Genomic DNA, 25641 nt, shown 5'->3' with positions numbered 1-25641 from the left:
AGGCTATAATGCCTTCACATAAAACATGTAAAGACTCGATGCATACTTTGGATGTTAGATAATCACAAAGTATACATACATGCATACTTTGGATGCTGATCATAAATATACTATAAAACATGCAATATTTGACAACTAAAACAAGAACCAAAAGTTTTTCAATCAATGGATCACTTTTCAACTCATGACAGAAAACATCAGAAAATGTCAATATCCAAAAATATCAGTGTCCTTCCCATGATGCAACTCCCACCATGGGATGTTTATGCATGAGCTGGTGTGCACGATATGGGTTTATGCAGAACTAGAGGGCATGAAGTGAGGATCATGGACAACCAGGGCCATGTGCCGGCCCTCCGAGGACTACCGTGGTGCCCATAGCAGCATGATTGGTAGTTTGTATATTGTAACAGTCAGGGTCAGAAGTGACGAGCACGACATCACTTGCCCTTGCATCTGTGAGTATATTTGGTGAAGTCATCACCTGCAGGGAGTGGGCATAAGTAGCTGCAACATCCACACCCTCGCTAGGAAAGTTTCCATTGCCCATCTCAGTAGTAGTATGTACTCCTCCAACTTTCGAGTTGATCACCGATCCTCCAATACTAGCTGTGTCTGCATATTGTGCTAGATTTGTAAATAATTCTGATGGCCAATATCCCACATCAATTGTGCCATATGCTAGCCACCAATTATGAGTTACAAGATCCTACAAGCAACGTCAGCATAGGCATATATCACAATGAGTTATTAGTCAATGAGCTCAACATATCCAAATGTGTACTGTACATAAAAAAATGCATTATGGCTCAACATTTATCTCAAGGAGAATCCAATTTGATTGATTTATCAATAACCTCACCTGCCAAATACGAAAAGAGACATCAACTAGATGGCCTTTATCGGTAGAAGTAGGGAATATGGTTGCACCTATGGCAATTTGAAATGCCACATGGACGAAGCCTGGGCAGGTGAGATCAAAACATCCTGTGTTTACATAGAAGTCCTTCTGCATGCATGCGAAGTGAAACGAAACATGAGAAGGAAGCAATTCTTGTACATGAGGATTTTGAATCACTTGATCCCATCAAAGATTTATAACCCACCGTCTAGTAGGTGGAAAGGCGGGTGTAGTTATCGCCATAGAGTTCAGGGTTCACCTAACATGGAGAAGTGTTAGAATAATGTCTTATAAGGACTGTTCCACAGCTTATTAGTACAGTAATTTTTAGATTTGATGTTAGATGTTTAGGGGATAAGAAATCACATTAGATGTTAATTAGGGACCCCCTGAAGGTCTCAATATGTATGCAAAGGTTTGAGGCTAGTGAGCTTACCGACCATCCAGTTTCGACCGTGTTGAGGGTGTTGTCTAAGGCGGATCCAGCAGTCAGCCACACGCCGACCGCGCTCATCTCAGAAGCTATATTCTCAACGTGAGGATTCCATATGCTGAGTGATGCGGAGGCTCCAAATATGGGTTGGCCGTGGGAATACACGGCCTTGGCAAACTGCAAATACATGTACTTCCTTTAAAAAAATTATGGGCTTAAGCTGGACTCAATCATTATCCTAATCGACTTGAAATTAATCAAGCACGAGATTTGATTATTTAACTGACCTCGATGTTTCCTGTAAAATCTCGTGAGAAGCGCTTCTGTTTACAATGCACGACTCTACGGGACTTGAGAATATACAGCAAAGAAGGTCTTCGTATTGCCACGGTTCCAATTGGACAGATGCCATTGAGATGCCAAAGCTGCGCACCCGCGATCAAAACTGGCGGATAATTATCCATCTCAGGATTGCGTTTAATTCCATCGGGAGTAGAGCTCGGGAATTCCTGTTAGTATGTGCAGCAATCTCTGTTAACCTAATAATATGTGGATTGCGTTTAATTGCATCGGGAGAAAAGCTCGGGAATTCCTGTTAGTGTATGCAATAATCTCTGTTAACCTAATAATACGTCGATATACTAAATCTTAAGGAGCTTTTAACAGTACGCATGATTGAATCTAAGGTGCTTAGCTAGCTAAAAAGAGAGAGAATAATTGACCTGGATAGTATGGTTTCTTAACAACGGGTGATCTAACGCAGGCTGCTTCTCCCGCAACACGCAATCAATGATGTCTCCATCGGGACTCTGTAGGGTTCACAAGACAACATAACATGCATCGACGTTTATATGATCAATAAACGCACCGAATCAAAGTAATTGATGATTTGATCTATATTAATTACTGCATTGACCTAATTAATGAGATAATTTCGTCCACCTGGATGCTCCGAACCGATGGTTTGATAAGCTCGCGGAGTTGCAGATGCGCTTTGGCGACATCCTCCCTGGTGTACCCACTTAGCGAGTCTCTTACTTGATCGGCTGTAAGACTTCTTCCTCGCACAACATGCACGAAGAAACTAGACAATACTAAAATGCTCAAGAGGACGTCGCTGGCCGATAGATGTCTGTCATTGCGCCCTCGCAAAGTCATCATCACCACCGTCATATTATTGTGCAGTGTCTATAATATAAACCTTGCCTTATTCTCATCACCACCGTCATACTATTGTCCAGAAACCTTGTAAAGATTCGGACTGCGCGTAGTCGGTACTACTAACTATCGGCATCCATTGGGAGAAATCTTAGGGCCTTTACACTATGGAAATGTTTTCCCCGCCCCCCCGCAAAAAAAAGACCTCGAGGGTACTGAGTCTCCCTTGTCCATCCCTGAGCCCTACGGTGAAATACACATTAAATGGTGTTTTTTTTTTGAAGGGGCTTAGCATAAATTTCGGTGTGCTCATTCTAGATTTTGTGGGGTGTAAGGCATGGTGGGGGAAAATTTTTGCACTAGTGTTGGCTCTTGAAAATTTTCAAGCCCACAAAAATATTGTAAACCATATTGGTTTACAAAAAATTAGTGTCTCGTGGTATACTAATGATTAATGTGCACCTACACACTATTGGTTAATAATATGGTCCCAAATAAGAATAGAGCCTTATGCATAGCACTCATCTAGACTAACCATCGGGCTATCCCCCAATCACTGCCAAGCCTTGAAAACAATACAATTCCAAGACCACAAGGACATTATAAACCATGGTTTATAGAAAAGTAGTGAATATAGATTTGGTCTTGCAACATTTGCACATGTGGGCTCGGTGCTACTAGCCAACAGCCTTTGGCCATATAGACTATTCAAATTAGGTTTTCCTACTAGGACCTAGACAAAAGTTCTTTCTTCAAAACACCCGATAAATTATACTACACATAACTTGCATCCACTTATCATAACTTGACCATATTCAAGTTGATTTGCGTATAAACATGACCATATTCTGATGAGTTCTGAGCAAGTTATTGTCATTCCACTCAATTTGAGTATAAACATGACCATATTCCGATGAGTTTTGCGCAAGTTATGGCTATTTTAAGTTTTGGGCCTGGGGGATTGACAAGTCAGTACCACCATTATGGGTGCCCTGTCGAGTTTGTGGAGGCCCCTAGGCCCAAAACCTAAATTGGCCATAACTTGCTGAAAACTCATCCTGAATATGGTCATGTTTATACTAAAATCAAATGAAACATGTCCAATGACCTTATAAGCTCGCCATAAAAGATCATCAAAAAATAAAACCCTTATTTAATCATGAGGGGCTACACTCGATAGAGGGGGTAATTTTTCTTATTTAATCATGAAGAGCTACACTCGATAGAGGGGGCAATATTTTTTTAAATAAGGGGGGAGATGCTACTAAGATTTTGTAGGAAATTTCTTGGTAAAAGAATTGGGAGAATAAATCACCACAACCACCAAGCCTAGAGAGTCCACCTAGAAGGTAACCAAACTTGCCAACCAAGAGAACCAAGAGCACCAATTACAAGGCAATGGAATCCCAAGAAGTATCCAAAAATCAAGGCCATGATAGTGCACAAGCCAAGGGGAGCTGGTAGCACATGTATGTGCACACAATGCCTAAGAGGCCCACATGTATACCATCATGAAGTGTGGAGAGGAACACCCTCCCTCTCTCTTAGGGCCTTTACACTATATAAATGTCCCCCCGCCCAACCTCGAGGGTACTCTTGTCCATCCCTGAGCCCTCACGGTGAAATACACATTAAATGGTGTTTTTTTTAAAAAAGGGGCTTAGCATAAATGTCGGTGTGCTCATTCTAGATTTTGTGTGGGGGATGTTGCCAAGTGCACAAACGGTATACCAAAATCTATATTGAACAATGAAAATGTGCTCGCCTACATTGAAGAATGGTTAATGATATATTGGACATTTGTTCACATTTTTTCTTAGTGATGGGAGAACACTTTTTGCACTAGTGTTGGCTCTTGAAAATTCTCAAGCCCACAAAAATATTGTAAACCATATTGGTTTACAAAAAATTAGTGTCTCGTGGTATACTAATGATTAATGTGTACCTACACTCTATTGGTTAATAATATGGTCCCAAATAAGAATAGAGCCTTATGCATAGCACTCATCTAAACTAACCATCGGGCTATCCCCCAATCACTGCCAAGCCTTGAAAACAATACAATTCCAAGACCACAAGGACATTATAAACCATGGTTTATAGAAAAGTAGTGACTTGTGGTATACTAATGATTAATGTGCATGACCTACACACTATTAGTCTAATTATATGGCCCCAAATAGGAATTAAGCCTCACAGAAAGCAATCATCTACACTAACCATTACGCTATCCCCCAATCGCCCAAGCCTTGAAAACAATATAGATTTGGTCTTGCAACATTTGCACATGTGGGCTCGGTGCTACTAGCCAACAGCCTTTGGCCATATAGACTATTCAAATTAGGTTTTCCTACTAGGACCTAGACAAAAGTTCTTTCTTCAAAACACCCGATAAATTATACTACACATAACTTGCATCCAAATATTTTTATAACATACTTATCATAACTTGACCATATTCAAGTTGATTTGCGTATAAACATGACCATATTCTGATGAGTTCTGAGCAAGTTATTGTCATTCCACTCAATTTGAGTATAAACATGACCATATTCCGATGAGTTTTGCGCAAGTTATGGCTATTTTAAGTTTTGGGCCTGGGGGATTGACAAGTCAGTACCACCATTATGGGTGCCCTGTCGAGTTTGTGGAGGCCCCTAGGCCCAAAACCTAAATTGGCCATAACTTGCTGAAAACTCATCCTGAATATGGTCATGTTTATACTAAAATCAAATGAAACATGTCCAATGACCTTATAAGCTCGCCATAAAAGATCATCAAAAAATAAAACCCTTATTTAATCATGAGGGGCTACACTCGATAGAGGGGGTAATTTTTCTTATTTAATCATGAAGAGCTACACTCGATAGAGGGGGCAATATTTTTTTAAATAAGGGGGGAGATGCTACTAAGATTTTGTAGGAAATTTCTTGGTAAAAGAATTGGGAGAATAAATCACCACAACCACCAAGCCTAGAGAGTCCACCTAGAAGGTAACCAAACTTGCCAACCAAGAGAACCAAGAGCACCAATTACAAGGCAATGGAATCCCAAGAAGTATCCAAAAATCAAGGCCATGATAGTGCACAAGCCAAGGGGAGCTGGTAGCACATGTATGTGCACACAATGCCTAAGAGGCCCACATGTATACCATCATGAAGTGTGGAGAGGAACACCCTCCCTCTCTCTTAGGGCCTTTACACTATATAAATGTCCCCCCGCCCAACCTCGAGGGTACTCTTGTCCATCCCTGAGCCCTCACGGTGAAATACACATTAAATGGTGTTTTTTTTAAAAAAGGGGCTTAGCATAAATGTCGGTGTGCTCATTCTAGATTTTGTGTGGGGGATGTTGCCAAGTGCACAAACGGTATACCAAAATCTATATTGAACAATGAAAATGTGCTCGCCTACATTGAAGAATGGTTAATGATATATTGGACATTTGTTCACATTTTTTCTTAGTGATGGGAGAACACTTTTTGCACTAGTGTTGGCTCTTGAAAATTCTCAAGCCCACAAAAATATTGTAAACCATATTGGTTTACAAAAAATTAGTGTCTCGTGGTATACTAATGATTAATGTGTACCTACACTCTATTGGTTAATAATATGGTCCCAAATAAGAATAGAGCCTTATGCATAGCACTCATCTAAACTAACCATTGGGCTATCCCCCAATCACTGCCAAGCCTTGAAAACAATACAATTCCAAGCCCACAAGGATATTATTACAGAAAAGTAGTGACTTGTGGTATACTAATGATTAATGTGCGCGACCTACACACTTATATGGCCCCAAATAGGAATTAAGCCTCACATAAAGCAATCATCTACACTAACCATTATGCTATCCCCCAATCGCCCAAGCCTTGAAAACAATATAGATTTGGTCTTGCGACATTTACACATGCGGGCTCGATGCTACTAGCCAATAGCCTTTGGCCATATAGACTATTCAAATTAGGTTTCCCTACTAGGACCTAGACAAAAGTTCTTTCTTTAAAACACCCGATAAATTATACTACACATAACTTGCATCCAAATATTTTTATAACATACTTTCATACTTATCATAACTTGACCATATTCAAGTTGATTTGCGTATAAACATGACCATATTCTGATGAGTTTTGAGCAAGTTATTGCCATCCCACTCAATTTGAGTATAAACATGACCATATTCTGATGAGTTTTGAGCAAGTTATGGCTATTTTAAGTTTTGGGCTTGGGGGCTTGACAAGTCAGTGTACCACCATAATGGGTGCCTTGTCAGGTTTGTGGAGGCCCCTAGGCCCAAAACCTAAATTGGCCATACTTGATGAAAACTCATCCTGAATATGGTCATGTTTATACTAAAATCAAATGAAACATGTCCAATGACCTTATAAGCTCACCATAAAAGATCATCAAAAAATAAAACTCTTATTTAATCATGAGGGGCTACACTCGATAGAGGGGGTAATTTTTCTTATTTAATCATGAAGAGCTACAGTCGATAGAGGGGGCAATATTTTTTTAAATAAGGGGGGAGATGCTACTAAGATTTTGTGGGAAATTTCTTGGTAAAAGAATTGGGAGAATAAATCACCACAACCACCAAGCCTAGAGAGTCCACCTAGAAGGTAACCAAACTTGCCAACTAAGAGAACCAAGAGCACCAATTACAAGGCAATGGAATCCCAAGAAGCATCCAAAAATAAGGGCCATGATAGTGCACAAGCCAAGGGGAGCTGGTAGCACATGTATGTGTACAGAATGTCTAAGAGGCCCACATGTCTACCATCATGAAGTATGGAGAGGAACACCCTCCCTCTCTCTTAGGAGTTGAAGGTAGAATGTTTTCCAGTTTTTTATGTGTAGTGGTTTTGGGAGTTGTGTCGAAAGTATGTGTGATAATAAAGGACATGGGAACCTTAAGCTAACAGGGGCATTTTCCATGTTGGGAGAAAAAGGGAAAAATGTGGGTCTCTTGTGAAGTATAGAAACTTAAACGCACACACCATATGATGAATATCATAGCTAGAAGAATGATTTTTTGACCCTGTCTTTTGGGGATTACCATGGGACTTTGAAGGAACATATGAAATGTTTATTTAACTAAAAATTTACACAGATCAAGCTATAAAATTAGAGATTAGGAAGGGTCCAATCATGCTACACTGAGATAATTATTGAAGCTATATCTTTTGACTTATCTTGCATGTTGAGAGGAGATTTCTTTTAAGAGTGATTAAGCACATAAGAAGTATGATTCTAGGAGCTTAAATTGAACAAGGTTTAAGCCTTGCATGTTGAGAGGAGATTTCTTTTAAGAGTGATTAAGCACATAAGTATGATTCTAGGAGCTTAAATTGAACAAGGTTTAAGCCTTCATAAGGATTAGTGAAGGATCATTCAAACTTTACTTGCATGTAAATGAAAGAGGGAATTTAGAGGACATATTTATAGTTCTAGGAAACATTATGAGTATCCGTTCTTGGGATATTTAAAGGATTGATAAGGGGATGCATTTATGAATTCAAGGGACTTGTAAATGCTATAAAAACTTCATAATAACTAGAATTAAGTATTGGAATTAAAGTGAACCTTGTGAACCTAGTCAAGTGGGATCAAGAAAGCTTAGAATGTAATATCAAGTCCTTAAAGTTATATGCTTGGTGAAGTTATATTATGGAAGTGGATTTAAAGACCCAGAGCAAGGCAAGCCCTAAGTAAAAGAGGGGGACTAAAGAGTATCCGAACATGATGAGTTGCCCTAGTGACATGATGTGTGGGATGAAATTCCATACATATGAACAAGAGTGTGCACCACTCCAAATCCATGATAATGAGGAAAATCAAAGTCCATCTTTACTCATGAGAGGAGATTACCCTAAAAGATAACGTAAGCTAAACCAAGAAGAGCTTGAAGGTTAGGGAATAGAGTTCTTATATTTGGAAGGAAAAGGACAAGAAGAATTCAAAGCTAGAATGAACTAGCCACTATGCATATGGAAGGAAATTGGCTTGGTTTGACAAAATTCATTGCGTTATTGGACTAGAGACGTACATGTCCTTTGATTATTTTGATATTTTTTAATGGGGTTTTCTTAGTATGATATAAACTTATATGAAGCATTGTAATTGCATCTAAAAATCTCTATGCGGTCAGCTTGCATATTGTTAATCCACTATGGTGGTTAATTCTACTATGGTAGAACACATGCTTCTATGGAAGCCCACTTTGCAGAGTGAGATAGGTTACCATTATGATGGGAGACCTAGGTGAGAACTGCAGGACTCACTGGTCCTAAGTGTACTAACACACACTTAAGATCTACAACTTCTTAGCTCTCCATTGCATGGAGTTTTTGGTTGTCTGGAGCTCAAGGGTGGTCGAGCGAATTTAGCTCTTGTAGAGAATGAACTTGTCTTCTATAAAAAACCATGTGATAATGGATGCATTTAAGAATGAGAAGTATGTCTTGTGTATGATTTGAATCATTTCACTTTTATGGTTTAAAGTTGTTGTTTTATATCACGATGATGCTATATGATGTTGCTAGATGATGACGGCATGTTTTATTTTGATCTTTATGTGGAGATTGCACATGGTCTTGTGTATGAAGAGGCTTCAAATTTATTGAAACCTTTTCTTATTTAGTTTTTCTTTATTTTTTCTCTAACTAAGGTTAGATGCAGTTTCCATAAACAAGTAAATTGGAGCCTCACAACACCAAGAATCATGGTATATATCTCATGGTTTCTTAGCCAAATAGATCCTCATATGCCTTGACTTTGTCACAAAAAAGATTATAAGCAAGTAGTTGAACAGGTTCCATAACAAAATGGGATCACTCATAAGATGAATGAATTATTACAAGAAATGGTAAACAAGTTATGTATCTTAAATCCTTCTAAAAAATGAAAAAAGTGGATTAATAGGTACAAAGGAGGATAAGTGGAAAGAACAAATGCTAGAAGAAGTTTCATAGGGATCTTCCATACCCACTAGAGCTCGCACTTCTCCTCAATAATATATCACTTAGGTGGCTAGAAGATACTCTTAGGCAATCAAGGGATAATGGTAAAGGATTCAATGAGAGAGAGATGGAGTTTGCCAAAGGATGCAATTGGCATGTAAGCAAGTACATGTCCCATTTGAAGAAATGTTTTGTTGTTCTTGGCATATTAATAATAGCTTTTCTTAACATATTAATGATAGTAAAATTGCTATAGTATCGTTAAATTTAAGCATTATGGCCGCATGGTCATCACTTTCATGTGGAGCATATAGATAAGAGAAGCAAAACTTTTGATTATGGAGTAATGGCTAGTTCAAGTGATACAAATCTTCTTATTCTCGATTATTGTGAAACTATACAAGATATCATAAACGTAGGATTTAGGTAATTTGAATGTTCATTCTTGATGTGCAATGGTTGTTCCACGGGAACACTCACGGGAACACAGATTATGGAAGGAGGCCGGAAGCAATTAATGCGAGAGAGCGGGATTGTAGCCATGGGAACATAAAGACGCACATAATTTTTTTATATTTTTGTGCCGAAGTGCAATGTAAATTGTTTTAGGCCAATGTGGGTTCTAAAGAGTTCTAAGTGTATTAAGCAAGGCTCACTTATGGGGTTGTCCACCCATGTGTGAAAGAGGCCTAGGGTTAGGGTTAGTGACATCTCTATAAAAGAGATGTTAGCTAAAGAAAGAGTACATTTTTGGCCATTCTCATAAGCTATTGAGTGAAGCTCTTGAGCTCTCAAGCTATGGCAACTCTCTAACTCTCTCTCTATTGTACTCTAATGAGCATCAAGCTCCAATGAGTATAGCTCCACTTCTTTCTCTTAATCTCTTTTAGCATCATTGAAGTAGATTAATCTAAGATTAGTTGAATGCTTCTTTCTTTCTCTTGTGTATGCTGCATGCTTGTAGTGTGTGTGTGTAGTCTCCATTGATGCAAGCTCTTGCCCACTTCATTGGCAATGAGTTATTCATGGATAGACTCTCTCTATGAGCTTGCGGGTTTGTGAATGTTACATTCTATGCTTGCTTAAGCTTGTGGATTAGTAGATGCACGGTTATGGGTTTGCTGGCATTAGGGAAAGCTAAGATTTAATCAATATTTGAATGGGATTAAGAGATTGTCATGCATTGCTTGTTCTCTTGATTAGTATAGTGGATTTAAGGGATTGAGAGATTGATTGAGGTGTTGGATGGTTGAATCATCAAGTGGGGGTTCGTGTATGTGAGCTCTCCCTCATGGGATAAGCCTTCATACTCTAAAGGGATTTTTTTTCTAACACTACATACAATTGGATTAAGCTTGCTTGAATTTTTTAAATAAGGATTACACAAAAAATGATGGTTCTTTGGTGTATTGTTTTGCCTCTGATAAGGCTCAATTTTTGGTGGATTCATATTTGTGCTAACAATGGTGCTTCATTGGTGCTTGCCTTTTTCAAAACTTAGTTATCACCCATAAAAGTACCACTATAGTTGCATCGTACTATAGTGTAGTGAACCTTTAATTGATATTTTCTTAATCCATTTTATTTTGATTGATTATCTCCATCTAGTACAAAAATGAAAAATGTCTTGGAAGCAGTATTCTTTGACATCAACTAAGACACTTAATGCCTTCACATAAACACATTATAAGGGCCCTCTTATACATATGTAGGATGCTTACAATCATAAGTATGCATATACTCGGGTGTTGACACCATAAGATTAATGCTTGGTTTTTGATGGGCACTGCCTTGCTCGTTAGAAATCATAATTTTTGGGAGAAAAACGATAGTGTATTTTGTGATGTGCATATCATGATTTTTGGGAAAAAAAGATAGTGTATTTTGTGATGTGCATATGAAATTTAATTTGTCTACTAAAAACCATTGAGAAATTATAGGTAAAACATCTAACAAAAATCAAGCCTAATCATAAGTAAACTATAATGCCTTCACATAAAACAAGTAAAGACTCGATGCATACTTACGATATTAGATAATCACAAGTATGTATACTTAAAATCAAGCCTAATTATAAGTAGGCTATAATGCCTTCACATAAAACATGTAAAGACTCGATGCATACTTTGGATGTTAGATAATCACAAAGTATACATACATGCATACTTTGGATGCTGATCATAAATATACTATAAAACATGCAATATTTGACAACTAAAACAAGAACCAAAAGTTTTTCAATCAATGGATCACTTTTCAACTCATGACAGAAAACATCAGAAAATGTCAATATCCAAAAATATCAGTGTCCTTCCCATGATGCAACTCCCACCATGGGATGTTTATGCATGAGCTGGTGTGCACGATATGGGTTTATGCAGAACTAGAGGGCATGAAGTGAGGATCATGGACAACCAGGGCCATGTGCCGGCCCTCCGAGGACTACCGTGGTGCCCATAGCAGCATGAGTGGTAGTTTGTATATTGTAGCAGTCAGGGTCAGAAGTGACGAGCACGACATCACTTGCCCTTGCATCTGTGAGTATATTTGGTGAAGTCATCACCTGCAGGGAGTGGGCATAAGTAGCTGCAACATCCACACCCTCGCTAGGAAAGTTTCCATTGCCCATCTCAGTAGTAGTATGTACTCCTCCAACTTTCGAGTTGATCACCGATCCTCCAATACTAGCTGTGTCTGCATATTGTGCTAGATTTGTAAATAATTCTGATGGCCAATATCCCACATCAATTGTGCCATATGCTAGCCACCAATTATGAGTTACAAGATCCTACAAGCAACGTCAGCATAGGCATATATCACAATGAGTTATTAGTCAATGAGCTCAACATATCCAAATGTGTACTGTACATAAAAAAATGCATTATGGCTCAACATTTATCTCAAGGAGAATCCAATTTGATTGATTTATCAATAACCTCACCTGCCAAATACGAAAAGAGACATCAACTAGATGGCCTTTATCGGTAGAAGTAGGGAATATGGTTGCACCTATGGCAATTTGAAATGCCACATGGACGAAGCCTGGGCAGGTGAGATCAAAACATCCTGTGTTTACATAGAAGTCCTTCTGCATGCATGCGAAGTGAAACGAAACATGAGAAGGAAGCAATTCTTGTACATGAGGATTTTGAATCACTTGATCCCATCAAAGATTTATAACCCACCGTCTAGTAGGTGGAAAGGCGGGTGTAGTTATCGCCATAGAGTTCAGGGTTCACCTAACATGGAGAAGTATTAGAATAATGTCTTATAAGGACTGTTCCACAGCTTATTAGTACAGTAATTTTTAGATTTGATGTTAGATGTTTAGGGGATAAGAAATCACATTAGATGTTAATTAGGGACCCCCTGAAGGTCTCAATATGTATGCAAAGGTTTGAGGCTAGTGAGCTTACCGACCATCCAGTTTCGACCGTGTTGAGGGTGTTGTCTAAGGCGGATCCAGCAGTCAGCCACACGTCGACCGCGCTCATCTCAGAAGCTATATTCTCAACGTGAGGATTCCATATGCTGAGTGATGCGGAGGCTCCAAATATGGGTTGGCCGTGGGAATACACGGCCTTGGCAAACTGCAAATACATGTACTTCCTTTAAAAAAATTATGGGCTTAAGCTGGACTCAATCATTATCCTAATCGACTTGAAATTAATCAAGCACGAGATTTGATTATTTAACTGACCTCGATGTTTCCTGTAAAATCTCGTGAGAAGCGCTTCTGTTTACAATGCACGACTCTACGGGACTTGAGAATATACAGCAAAGAAGGTCTTCGTATTGCCACGGTTCCAATTGGACAGATGCCATTGAGATGCCAAAGCTGCGCACCCGCGATCAAAACTGGCGGATAATTATCCATCTCAGGATTGCGTTTAATTCCATCGGGAGTAGAGCTCGGGAATTCCTGTTAGTATGTGCAGCAATCTCTGTTAACCTAATAATATGTGGATTGCGTTTAATTGCATCGGGAGAAAAGCTCGGGAATTCCTGTTAGTGTATGCAATAATCTCTGTTAACCTAATAATACGTCGATATACTAAATCTTAAGGAGCTTTTAACAGTACGCATGATTGAATCTAAGGTGCTTAGCTAGCTAAAAAGAGAGAGAATAATTGACCTGGATAGTATGGTTTCTTAACAACGGGTGATCTAACGCAGGCTGCTTCTCCCGCAACACGCAATCAATGATGTCTCCATCGGGACTCTGTAGGGTTCACAAGACAACATAACATGCATCGACGTTTATATGATCAATAAACGCACCGAATCAAAGTAATTGATGATTTGATCTATATTAATTACTGCATTGACCTAATTAATGAGATAATTTCGTCCACCTGGATGCTCCGAACCGATGGTTTGATAAGCTCGCGGAGTTGCAGATGCGCTTTGGCGACATCCTCCCTGGTGTACCCACTTAGCGAGTCTCTTACTTGATCGGCTGTAAGACTTCTTCCTCGCACAACATGCACGAAGAAACTAGACAATACTAAAATGCTCAAGAGGACGTCGCTGGCCGATAGATGTCTGTCATTGCGCCCTCGCAAAGTCATCATCACCACCGTCATATTATTGTGCAGTGTCTATAATATAAACCTTGCCTTATTCTCATCACCACCGTCATACTATTGTCCAGAAACCTTGTAAAGATTCGGACTGCGCGTAGTCGGTACTACTAACTATCGGCATCCATTGGGAGAAATCTTAGGGCCTTTACACTATGGAAATGTTTTCCCCGCCCCCCCGCAAAAAAAAGACCTCGAGGGTACTGAGTCTCCCTTGTCCATCCCTGAGCCCTACGGTGAAATACACATTAAATGGTGTTTTTTTTTTTGAAGGGGCTTAGCATAAATTTCGGTGTGCTCATTCTAGATTTTGTGGGGTGTAAGGCATGGTGGGGGAAAATTTTTGCACTAGTGTTGGCTCTTGAAAATTTTCAAGCCCACAAAAATATTGTAAACCATATTGGTTTACAAAAAATTAGTGTCTCGTGGTATACTAATGATTAATGTGCACCTACACACTATTGGTTAATAATATGGTCCCAAATAAGAATAGAGCCTTATGCATAGCACTCATCTAGACTAACCATCGGGCTATCCCCCAATCACTGCCAAGCCTTGAAAACAATACAATTCCAAGACCACAAGGACATTATAAACCATGGTTTATAGAAAAGTAGTGAATATAGATTTGGTCTTGCAACATTTGCACATGTGGGCTCGGTGCTACTAGCCAACAGCCTTTGGCCATATAGACTATTCAAATTAGGTTTTCCTACTAGGACCTAGACAAAAGTTCTTTCTTCAAAACACCCGATAAATTATACTACACATAACTTGCATCCACTTATCATAACTTGACCATATTCAAGTTGATTTGCGTATAAACATGACCATATTCTGATGAGTTCTGAGCAAGTTATTGTCATTCCACTCAATTTGAGTATAAACATGACCATATTCCGATGAGTTTTGCGCAAGTTATGGCTATTTTAAGTTTTGGGCCTGGGGGATTGACAAGTCAGTACCACCATTATGGGTGCCCTGTCGAGTTTGTGGAGGCCCCTAGGCCCAAAACCTAAATTGGCCATAACTTGCTGAAAACTCATCCTGAATATGGTCATGTTTATACTAAAATCAAATGAAACATGTCCAATGACCTTATAAGCTCGCCATAAAAGATCATCAAAAAATAAAACCCTTATTTAATCATGAGGGGCTACACTCGATAGAGGGGGTAATTTTTCTTATTTAATCATGAAGAGCTACACTCGATAGAGGGGGCAATATTTTTTTAAATAAGGGGGGAGATGCTACTAAGATTTTGTAGGAAATTTCTTGGTAAAAGAATTGGGAGAATAAATCACCACAACCACCAAGCCTAGAGAGTCCACCTAGAAGGTAACCAAACTTGCCAACCAAGAGAACCAAGAGCACCAATTACAAGGCAATGGAATCCCAAGAAGTATCCAAAAATCAAGGCCATGATAGTGCACAAGCCAAGGGGAGCTGGTAGCACATGTATGTGCACACAATGCCTAAGAGGCCCACATGTATACCATCATGAAGTGTGGAGAGGAACACCCTCCCTCTCTCTTAGGGCCTTTACACTATATAAATGTCCCCCCGCCCAACCTCGAGGGTACTCTTGTCCATCCCTGAGCCCTCACGGTGAAATACACATTAAATGGTGTTTTTTTTAAAAAAGGGGCTTAGCATAAATGTCGGTGTGCTCATTCTAGATTTTGTGTGGGGGATGTTGCCAAGTGCACAAACGGTATACCAAAATCTATATTGAACAATGAAAATGTGCTCGCCTACATTGAAGAATGGTTAATGATATATTGGACATTTGTTCACATTTTTTCTTAGTGATGGGAGAACACTTTTTGCACTAGTGTTGGCTCTTGAAAATTCTCAAGCCCACAAAAATATTGTAAACCATATTGGTTTACAAAAAATTAGTGTCTCGTGGTATACTAATGATTAATGTGTACCTACACTCTATTGGTTAATAATATGGTCCCAAATAAGAATAGAGCCTTATGCATAGCACTCATCTAAACTAACCATCGGGCTATCCCCCAATCACTGCCAAGCCTTGAAAACAATACAATTCCAAGCCCACAAGGATATTATTACAGAAAAGTAGTGACTTGTGGTATACTAATGATTAATGTGCGCGACCTACACACTTATATGGCCCTAAATAGGAATTAAGCCTCACATAAAGCAATCATCTACACTAACCATTATGCTATCCCCCAATCGCCCAAGCCTTGAAAACAATATAGATTTGGTCTTGCGACATTTACACATGCGGGCTCGATGCTACTAGCCAATAGCCTTTGGCCATATAGACTATTCAAATTAGGTTTCCCTACTAGGACCTAGACAAAAGTTCTTTCTTTAAAACACCCGATAAATTATACTACACATAACTTGCATCCAAATATTTTTATAACATACTTTCATACTTATCATAACTTGACCATATTCAAGTTGATTTGCGTATAAACATGACCATATTCTGATGAGTTTTGAGCAAGTTATTGCCATCCCACTCAATTTGAGTATAAACATGACCATATTCTGATGAGTTTTGAGCAAGTTATGGCTATTTTAAGTTTTGGGCTTGGGGGCTTGACAAGTCAGTGTACCACCATAATGGGTGCCTTGTCAGGTTTGTGGAGGCCCCTAGGCCCAAAACCTAAATTGGCCATACTTGATGAAAACTCATCCTGAATATGGTCATGTTTATACTAAAATCAAATGAAACATGTCCAATGACCTTATAAGCTCACCATAAAAGATCATCAAAAAATAAAACTCTTATTTAATCATGAGGGGCTACACTCGATAGAGGGGGTAATTTTTCTTATTTAATCATGAAGAGCTACAGTCGATAGAGGGGGCAATATTTTTTTAAATAAGGGGGGAGATGCTACTAAGATTTTGTGGGAAATTTCTTGGTAAAAGAATTGGGAGAATAAATCACCACAACCACCAAGCCTAGAGAGTCCACCTAGAAGGTAACCAAACTTGCCAACTAAGAGAACCAAGAGCACCAATTACAAGGCAATGGAATCCCAAGAAGCATCCAAAAATCAAGGCCATGATAGTGCACAAGCCAAGGGGAGCTGGTAGCACATGTATGTGTACAGAATGTCTAAGAGGCCCACATGTCTACCATCATGAAGTATGGAGAGGAACACCCTCCCTCTCTCTTAGGAGTTGAAGGTAGAATGTTTTCCAGTTTTTTATGTGTAGTGGTTTTGGGAGTTGTGTCGAAAGTATGTGTGATAATAAAGGACATGGGAACCTTAAGCTAACAGGGGCATTTTCCATGTTGGGAGAAAAAGGGAAAAATGTGGGTTTCTTGTGAAGTATAGAAACTTAAACGCACACACCATATGATGAATATCATAGCTAGAAGAATGATTTTTTGACCCTGTCTTTTGGGGATTACCATGGGACTTTGAAGGAACATATGAAATGTTTATTTAACTAAAAATTTACACAGATCAAGCTATAAAATTAGAGATTAGGAAGGGTCCAATCATGCTACACTGAGATAATTATTGAAGCTATATCTTTTGACTTATCTTGCATGTTGAGAGGAGATTTCTTTTAAGAGTGATTAAGCACATAAGAAGTATGATTCTAGGAGCTTAAATTGAACAAGGTTTAAGCCTTGCATGTTGAGAGGAGATTTCTTTTAAGAGTGATTAAGCACATAAGTATGATTCTAGGAGCTTAAATTGAACAAGGTTTAAGCCTTCATAAGGATTAGTGAAGGATCATTCAAACTTTACTTGCATGTAAATGAAAGAGGGAATTTAGAGGACATATTTATAGTTCTAGGAAACATTATGAGTATCCGTTCTTGGGATATTTAAAGGATTGTAAATGCTATAAAAACTTCATAATAACTAGAATTAAGTATTGGAATTAAAGTGAACCTTGTGAACCTAGTCAAGTGGGATCAAGAAAGCTTAGAATGTAATATCAAGTCCTTAAAGTTATATGCTTGGTGAAGTTATATTATGGAAGTGGATTTAAAGACCCAGAGCAAGGCAAGCCCTAAGTAAAAGAGGGGGACTAAAGAGTATCCGAACATGATGAGTTGCCCTAGTGACATGATGTGTGGGATGAAATTCCATACATATGAACAAGAGTGTGCACCACTCCAAATCCATGATAATGAGGAAAATCAAAGTCCGTCTTTACTCATGAGAGGAGATTACCCTAAAAGATAACGTAAGCTAAACCAAGAAGAGCTTGAAGGTTAGGGAATAGAGTTCTTATATTTGGAAGGAAAAGGACAAGAAGAATTCAAAGCTAGAATGAACTAGCCACTATGCATATGGAAGGAAATTGGCTTGGTTTGACAAAATTCATTGCGTTATTGGACTAGAGACGTACATGTCCTTTGATTATTTTGATATTTTTTAATGGGGTTTTCTTAGTATGATATAAACTTATATGAAGCATTGTAATTGCATCTAAAAATCTCTATGCGGTCAGCTTGCATATTGTTAATCCACTATGGTGGTTAATGAGCTCTCTACTATGGTAGAACACATGCTTCTATGGAAGCCCACTTTGCAGAGTGAGATAGGTTACCATTATGATGGGAGACCTAGGTGAGAACTGCAGGACTCACTGGTCCTAAGTGTACTAACACACATTTAAGATCTACAACTTCTTAGCTCTCCATTGCATGGAGTTTTTGGTTGTCTGGAGCTCAAGGGTGGTCGAGCGAATTTAGCTCTTGTAGAGAATGAACTTGTCTTCTATAAAAAACCATGTGATAATGGATGCATTTAAGAATGAGAAGTATGTCTTGTGTATGATTTGAATCATTTCACTTTTATGGTTTAAAGTTGTTGTTTTATATCACGATGATGCTATATGATGTTGCTAGATGATGACGGCATGTTTTATTTTGATCTTTATGTGGAGATTGCACATGGTCTTGTGTATGAAGAGGCTTCAAATTTATTGAAACCTTTTCTTATTTAGTTTTTCTTTATTTCTTCTCTAACTAAGGTTAGATGCAGTTTCCATAAACAAGTAAATTGGAGCCTCACAACACCAAGAATCATGGTATATATCTCATGGTTTCTTAGCCAAATAGATCCTCATATGCCTTGACTTTGTCACAAAAAAAATTATAAGCAAGTAGTTGAACAGGTTCCATAACAAAATGGGATCACTCATAAGATGAATGAATTATTACAAGAAATGGTAAACAAGTTATGTATCTTAAATCCTTCTAAAAAATGAAAAAAGTGGATTAATAGGTACAAAGGAGGATAAGTGGAAAGAACAAATGCTAGAAGAAGTTTCATAGGGATCTTCCATACCCACTAGAGCTCGCACTTCTCCTCAATAATATATCACTTAGGTGGCTAGAAGATACTCTTAGGCAATCAAGGGATAATGGTAAAGGATTCAATGAGAGAGAGATGGAGTTTGCCAAAGGATGCAATTGGCATGTAAGCAAGTACATGTCCCATTTGAAGAAATGTTTTGTTGTTCTTGGCATATTAATAATAGCTTTTCTTAACATATTAATGATAGTAAAATTGCTATAGTATCGTTAAATTTAAGCATTATGGCCGCATGGTCATCACTTTCATGTGGAGCATATAGATAAGAGAAGCAAAACTTTTGATTATGGAGTAATGGCTAGTTCAAGTGATACAAATCTTCTTATTCTCGATTATTGTGAAACTATACAAGATATCATAAACGTAGGATTTAGGTAATTTGAATGTTCATTCTTGATGTGCAATGGTTGTTCCACGGGAACACTCACGGGAACACAGATTATGGAAGGAGGCCGGAAGCAATTAATGCGAGAGAGCGGGATTGTAGCCATGGGAACATAAAGACGCACATAATTTTTTTATATTTTTGTGCCGAAGTGCAATGTAAATTGTTTTAGGCCAATGTGGGTTCTAAAGAGTTCTAAGTGTATTAAGCAAGGCTCACTTATGGGGTTGTCCACCCATGTGTGAAAGAGGCCTAGGGTTAGGGTTAGTGACATCTCTATAAAAGAGATGTTAGCTAAAGAAAGAGTACATTTTTGGCCATTCTCATAAGCTATTGAGTGAAGCTCTTGAGCTCTCAAGCTATGGCAACTCTCTAACTCTCTCTCTATTGTACTCTAATGAGCATCAAGCTCCAATGAGTATAGCTCCACTTCTTTCTCTTAATCTCTTTTAGCATCATTGAAGTAGATTAATCTAAGATTAGTTGAATGCTTCTTTCTTTCTCTTGTGTATGCTGCATGCTTGTAGTGTGTGTGTGTAGTCTCCATTGATGCAAGCTCTTGCCCACTTCATTGGCAATGAGTTATTCATGGATAGACTCTCTCTATGAGCTTGCGGGTTTGTGAATGTTACATTCTATGCTTGCTTAAGCTTGTGGATTAGTAGATGCACGGTTATGGGTTTGCTGGCATTAGGGAAAGCTAAGATTTAATCAATATTTGAATGGGATTAAGAGATTGTCATGCATTGCTTGTTCTCTTGATTAGTATAGTGGATTTAAGGGATTGAGAGATTGATTGAGGTGTTGGATGGTTGAATCGTCAAGTGGGGGTTCGTGTATGTGAGCTCTCCCTCATGGGATAAGCCTTCATACTCTAAAGGGATTTTTTTTCTAACACTACATACAATTGGATTAAGCTTGCTTGAATTTTTTAAATAAGGATTACACAAAAAATGATGGTTCTTTGGTGTATTGTTTTGCCTCTGATAAGGCTCAATTTTTGGTGGATTCATATTTGTGCTAACAATGGTGCTTCATTGGTGCTTGCCTTTTTCAAAACTTAGTTATCACCCATAAAAGTACCACTATAGTTGCATCGTACTATAGTGTAGTGAACCTTTAATTGATATTTTCTTAATCCATTTTATTTTGATTGATTATCTCCATCTAGTACAAAAATGAAAAATGTCTTGGAAGCAGTATTCTTTGACATCAACTAAGACACTTAATGCCTTCACATAAACACATTATAAGGGCCCTCTTATACATATGTAGGATGCTTACAATCATAAGTATGCATATACTCGGGTGTTGACACCATAAGATTAATGCTTGGTTTTTGATGGGCACTGCCTTGCTCGTTAGAAATCATAATTTTTGGGAGAAAAACGATAGTGTATTTTGTGATGTGCATATCATGATTTTTGGGAAAAAAAGATAGTGTATTTTGTGATGTGCATATGAAATTTAATTTGTCTACTAAAAACCATTGAGAAATTATAGGTAAAACATCTAACAAAAATCAAGCCTAATCATAAGTAAACTATAATGCCTTCACATAAAACAAGTAAAGACTCGATGCATACTTACGATATTAGATAATCACAAGTATGTATACTTAAAATCAAGCCTAATTATAAGTAGGCTATAATGCCTTCACATAAAACATGTAAAGACTCGATGCATACTTTGGATGTTAGATAATCACAAAGTATACATACATGCATACTTTGGATGCTGATCATAAATATACTATAAAACATGCAATATTTGACAACTAAAACAAGAACCAAAAGTTTTTCAATCAATGGATCACTTTTCAACTCATGACAGAAAACATCAGAAAATGTCAATATCCAAAAATATCAGTGTCCTTCCCATGATGCAACTCCCACCATGGGATGTTTATGCATGAGCTGGTGTGCACGATATGGGTTTATGCAGAACTAGAGGGCATGAAGTGAGGATCATGGACAACCAGGGCCATGTGCCGGCCCTCCGAGGACTACCGTGGTGCCCATAGCAGCATGAGTGGTAGTTTGTATATTGTAGCAGTCAGGGTCAGAAGTGACGAGCACGACATCACTTGCCCTTGCATCTGTGAGTATATTTGGTGAAGTCATCACCTGCAGGGAGTGGGCATAAGTAGCTGCAACATCCACACCCTCGCTAGGAAAGTTTCCATTGCCCATCTCAGTAGTAGTATGTACTCCTCCAACTTTCGAGTTGATCACCGATCCTCCAATACTAGCTGTGTCTGCATATTGTGCTAGATTTGTAAATAATTCTGATGGCCAATATCCCACATCAATTGTGCCATATGCTAGCCACCAATTATGAGTTACAAGATCCTACAAGCAACGTCAGCATAGGCATATATCACAATGAGTTATTAGTCAATGAGCTCAACATATCCAAATGTGTACTGTACATAAAAAAATGCATTATGGCTCAACATTTATCTCAAGGAGAATCCAATTTGATTGATTTATCAATAACCTCACCTGCCAAATACGAAAAGAGACATCAACTAGATGGCCTTTATCGGTAGAAGTAGGGAATATGGTTGCACCTATGGCAATTTGAAATGCCACATGGACGAAGCCTGGGCAGGTGAGATCAAAACATCCTGTGTCTACATAGAAGTCCTTCTGCATGCATGCGAAGTGAAACGAAACATGAGAAGGAAGCAATTCTTGTACATGAGGATTTTGAATCACTTGATCCCATCAAAGATTTATAACCCACCGTCTAGTAGGTGGAAAGGCGGGTGTAGTTATCGCCATAGAGTTCAGGGTTCACCTAACATGGAGAAGTGTTAGAATAATGTCTTATAAGGACTGTTCCACAGCTTATTAGTACAGTAATTTTTAGATTTGATGTTAGATGTTTAGGGGATAAGAAATCACATTAGATGTTAATTAGGGACCCCCTGAAGGTCTCAATATGTATGCAAAGGTTTGAGGCTAGTGAGCTTACCGACCATCCAGTTTCGACCGTGTTGAGGGTGTTGTCTAAGGCGGATCCAGCAGTCAGCCACACGTCGACCGCGCTCATCTCAGAAGCTATATTCTCAACGTGAGGATTCCATATGCTGAGTGATGCGGAGGCTCCAAATATGGGTTGGCCGTGGGAATACACGGCCTTGGCAAACTGCAAATACATGTACTTCCTTTAAAAAAATTATGGGCTTAAGCTGGACTCAATCATTATCCTAATCGACTTGAAATTAATCAAGCACGAGATTTGATTATTTAACTGACCTCGATGTTTCCTGTAAAATCTCGTGAGAAGCGCTTCTGTTTACAATGCACGACTCTACGGGACTTGAGAATATACAGCAAAGAAGGTCTTCGTATTGCCACGGTTCCAATTGGACAGATGCCATTGAGATGCCAAAGCTGCGCACCCGCGATCAAAACTGGCGGATAATTATCCATCTCAGGATTGCGTTTAATTCCATCGGGAGTAGAGCTCGGGAATTCCTGTTAGTATGTGCAGCAATCTCTGTTAACCTAATAATATGTGGATTGCGTTTAATTGCATCGGGAGAAAAGCTCGGGAATTCCTGTTAGTGTATGCAATAATCTCTGTTAACCTAATAATACGTCGATATACTAAATCTTAAGGAGCTTTTAACAGTACGCATGATTGAATCTAAGGTGCTTAGCTAGCTAAAAAGAGAGAGAATAATTGACCTGGATAGTATGGTTTCTTAACAACGGGTGATCTAACGCAGGCTGCTTCTCCCGCAACACGCAATCAATGATGTCTCCATCGGGACTCTGTAGGGTTCACAAGACAACATAACATGCATCGACGTTTATATGATCAATAAACGCACCGAATCAAAGTAATTGATGATTTGATCTATATTAATTACTGCATTGACCTAATTAATGAGATAATTTCGTCCACCTGGATGCTCCGAACCGATGGTTTGATAAGCTCGCGGAGTTGCAGATGCGCTTTGGCGACATCCTCCCTGGTGTACCCACTTAGCGAGTCTCTTACTTGATCGGCTGTAAGACTTCTTCCTCGCACAACATGCACGAAGAAACTAGACAATACTAAAATGCTCAAGAGGACGTCGCTGGCCGATAGATGTCTGTCATTGCGCCCTCGCAAAGTCATCATCACCACCGTCATATTATTGTGCAGTGTCTATAATATAAACCTTGCCTTATTCTCATCACCACCGTCATACTATTGTCCAGAAACCTTGTAAAGATTCGGACTGCGCGTAGTCGGTACTACTAACTATCGGCATCCATTGGGAGAAATCTTAGGGCCTTTACACTATGGAAATGTTTTCCCCGCCCCCCCGCAAAAAAAAGACCTCGAGGGTACTGAGTCTCCCTTGTCCATCCCTGAGCCCTACGGTGAAATACACATTAAATGGTGTTTTTTTTTTTGAAGGGGCTTAGCATAAATTTCGGTGTGCTCATTCTAGATTTTGTGGGGTGTAAGGCATGGTGGGGGAAAATTTTTGCACTAGTGTTGGCTCTTGAAAATTTTCAAGCCCACAAAAATATTGTAAACCATATTGGTTTACAAAAAATTAGTGTCTCGTGGTATACTAATGATTAATGTGCACCTACACACTATTGGTTAATAATATGGTCCCAAATAAGAATAGAGCCTTATGCATAGCACTCATCTAGACTAACCATCGGGCTATCCCCCAATCACTGCCAAGCCTTGAAAACAATACAATTCCAAGACCACAAGGACATTATAAACCATGGTTTATAGAAAAGTAGTGAATATAGATTTGGTCTTGCAACATTTGCACATGTGGGCTCGGTGCTACTAGCCAACAGCCTTTGGCCATATAGACTATTCAAATTAGGTTTTCCTACTAGGACCTAGACAAAAGTTCTTTCTTCAAAACACCCGATAAATTATACTACACATAACTTGCATCCACTTATCATAACTTGACCATATTCAAGTTGATTTGCGTATAAACATGACCATATTCTGATGAGTTCTGAGCAAGTTATTGTCATTCCACTCAATTTGAGTATAAACATGACCATATTCCGATGAGTTTTGCGCAAGTTATGGCTATTTTAAGTTTTGGGCCTGGGGGATTGACAAGTCAGTACCACCATTATGGGTGCCCTGTCGAGTTTGTGGAGGCCCCTAGGCCCAAAACCTAAATTGGCCATAACTTGCTGAAAACTCATCCTGAATATGGTCATGTTTATACTAAAATCAAATGAAACATGTCCAATGACCTTATAAGCTCGCCATAAAAGATCATCAAAAAATAAAACCCTTATTTAATCATGAGGGGCTACACTCGATAGAGGGGGTAATTTTTCTTATTTAATCATGAAGAGCTACACTCGATAGAGGGGGCAATATTTTTTTAAATAAGGGGGGAGATGCTACTAAGATTTTGTAGGAAATTTCTTGGTAAAAGAATTGGGAGAATAAATCACCACAACCACCAAGCCTAGAGAGTCCACCTAGAAGGTAACCAAACTTGCCAACCAAGAGAACCAAGAGCACCAATTACAAGGCAATGGAATCCCAAGAAGTATCCAAAAATCAAGGCCATGATAGTGCACAAGCCAAGGGGAGCTGGTAGCACATGTATGTGCACACAATGCCTAAGAGGCCCACATGTATACCATCATGAAGTGTGGAGAGGAACACCCTCCCTCTCTCTTAGGGCCTTTACACTATATAAATGTCCCCCCGCCCAACCTCGAGGGTACTCTTGTCCATCCCTGAGCCCTCACGGTGAAATACACATTAAATGGTGTTTTTTTAAAAAAAGGGGCTTAGCATAAATGTCGGTGTGCTCATTCTAGATTTTGTGTGGGGGATGTTGCCAAGTGCACAAACGGTATACCAAAATCTATATTGAACA

The 25641-nt window shown here is 38.9% G+C and overlaps 1 protein-coding gene across 1 annotated transcript; it reads right to left on the bottom strand.

Annotated features, from left to right (window-relative positions):
• Positions 1–325: 325 nt before the first annotated feature.
• LOC147637764 (uncharacterized) lies at positions 326–23906 on the bottom strand. The gene is made up of 14 exons (XM_086799045.1): positions 23676–23906; positions 23456–23542; positions 23021–23242; positions 22737–22910; positions 22262–22408; positions 21767–22108; positions 13157–13378; positions 12873–13046; positions 12398–12544; positions 11903–12244; positions 1622–1843; positions 1338–1511; positions 863–1009; positions 326–709 (listed from the first exon to the last, which is right to left on the bottom strand). Exons 1-14 carry the CDS (start codon positions 23904–23906, stop codon positions 326–328), a joined length of 3015 nt encoding a protein of 1004 aa, XP_086655171.1.
• Between the last annotated feature and the right edge of the window lie 1735 nt (positions 23907–25641).

The sequence above is a fragment of the Cibotium barometz genome, chromosome 6, assembly GCF_041138505.1.
Source record: "Cibotium barometz isolate CiBa-2024 chromosome 6, ASM4113850v1, whole genome shotgun sequence".
Taxonomy (NCBI): domain Eukaryota; kingdom Viridiplantae; phylum Streptophyta; class Polypodiopsida; order Cyatheales; family Cibotiaceae; genus Cibotium; species Cibotium barometz.
Note: the sequence above shows the minus strand (reverse complement) of the source record. Positions and strands in the feature narration are given on the sequence as shown.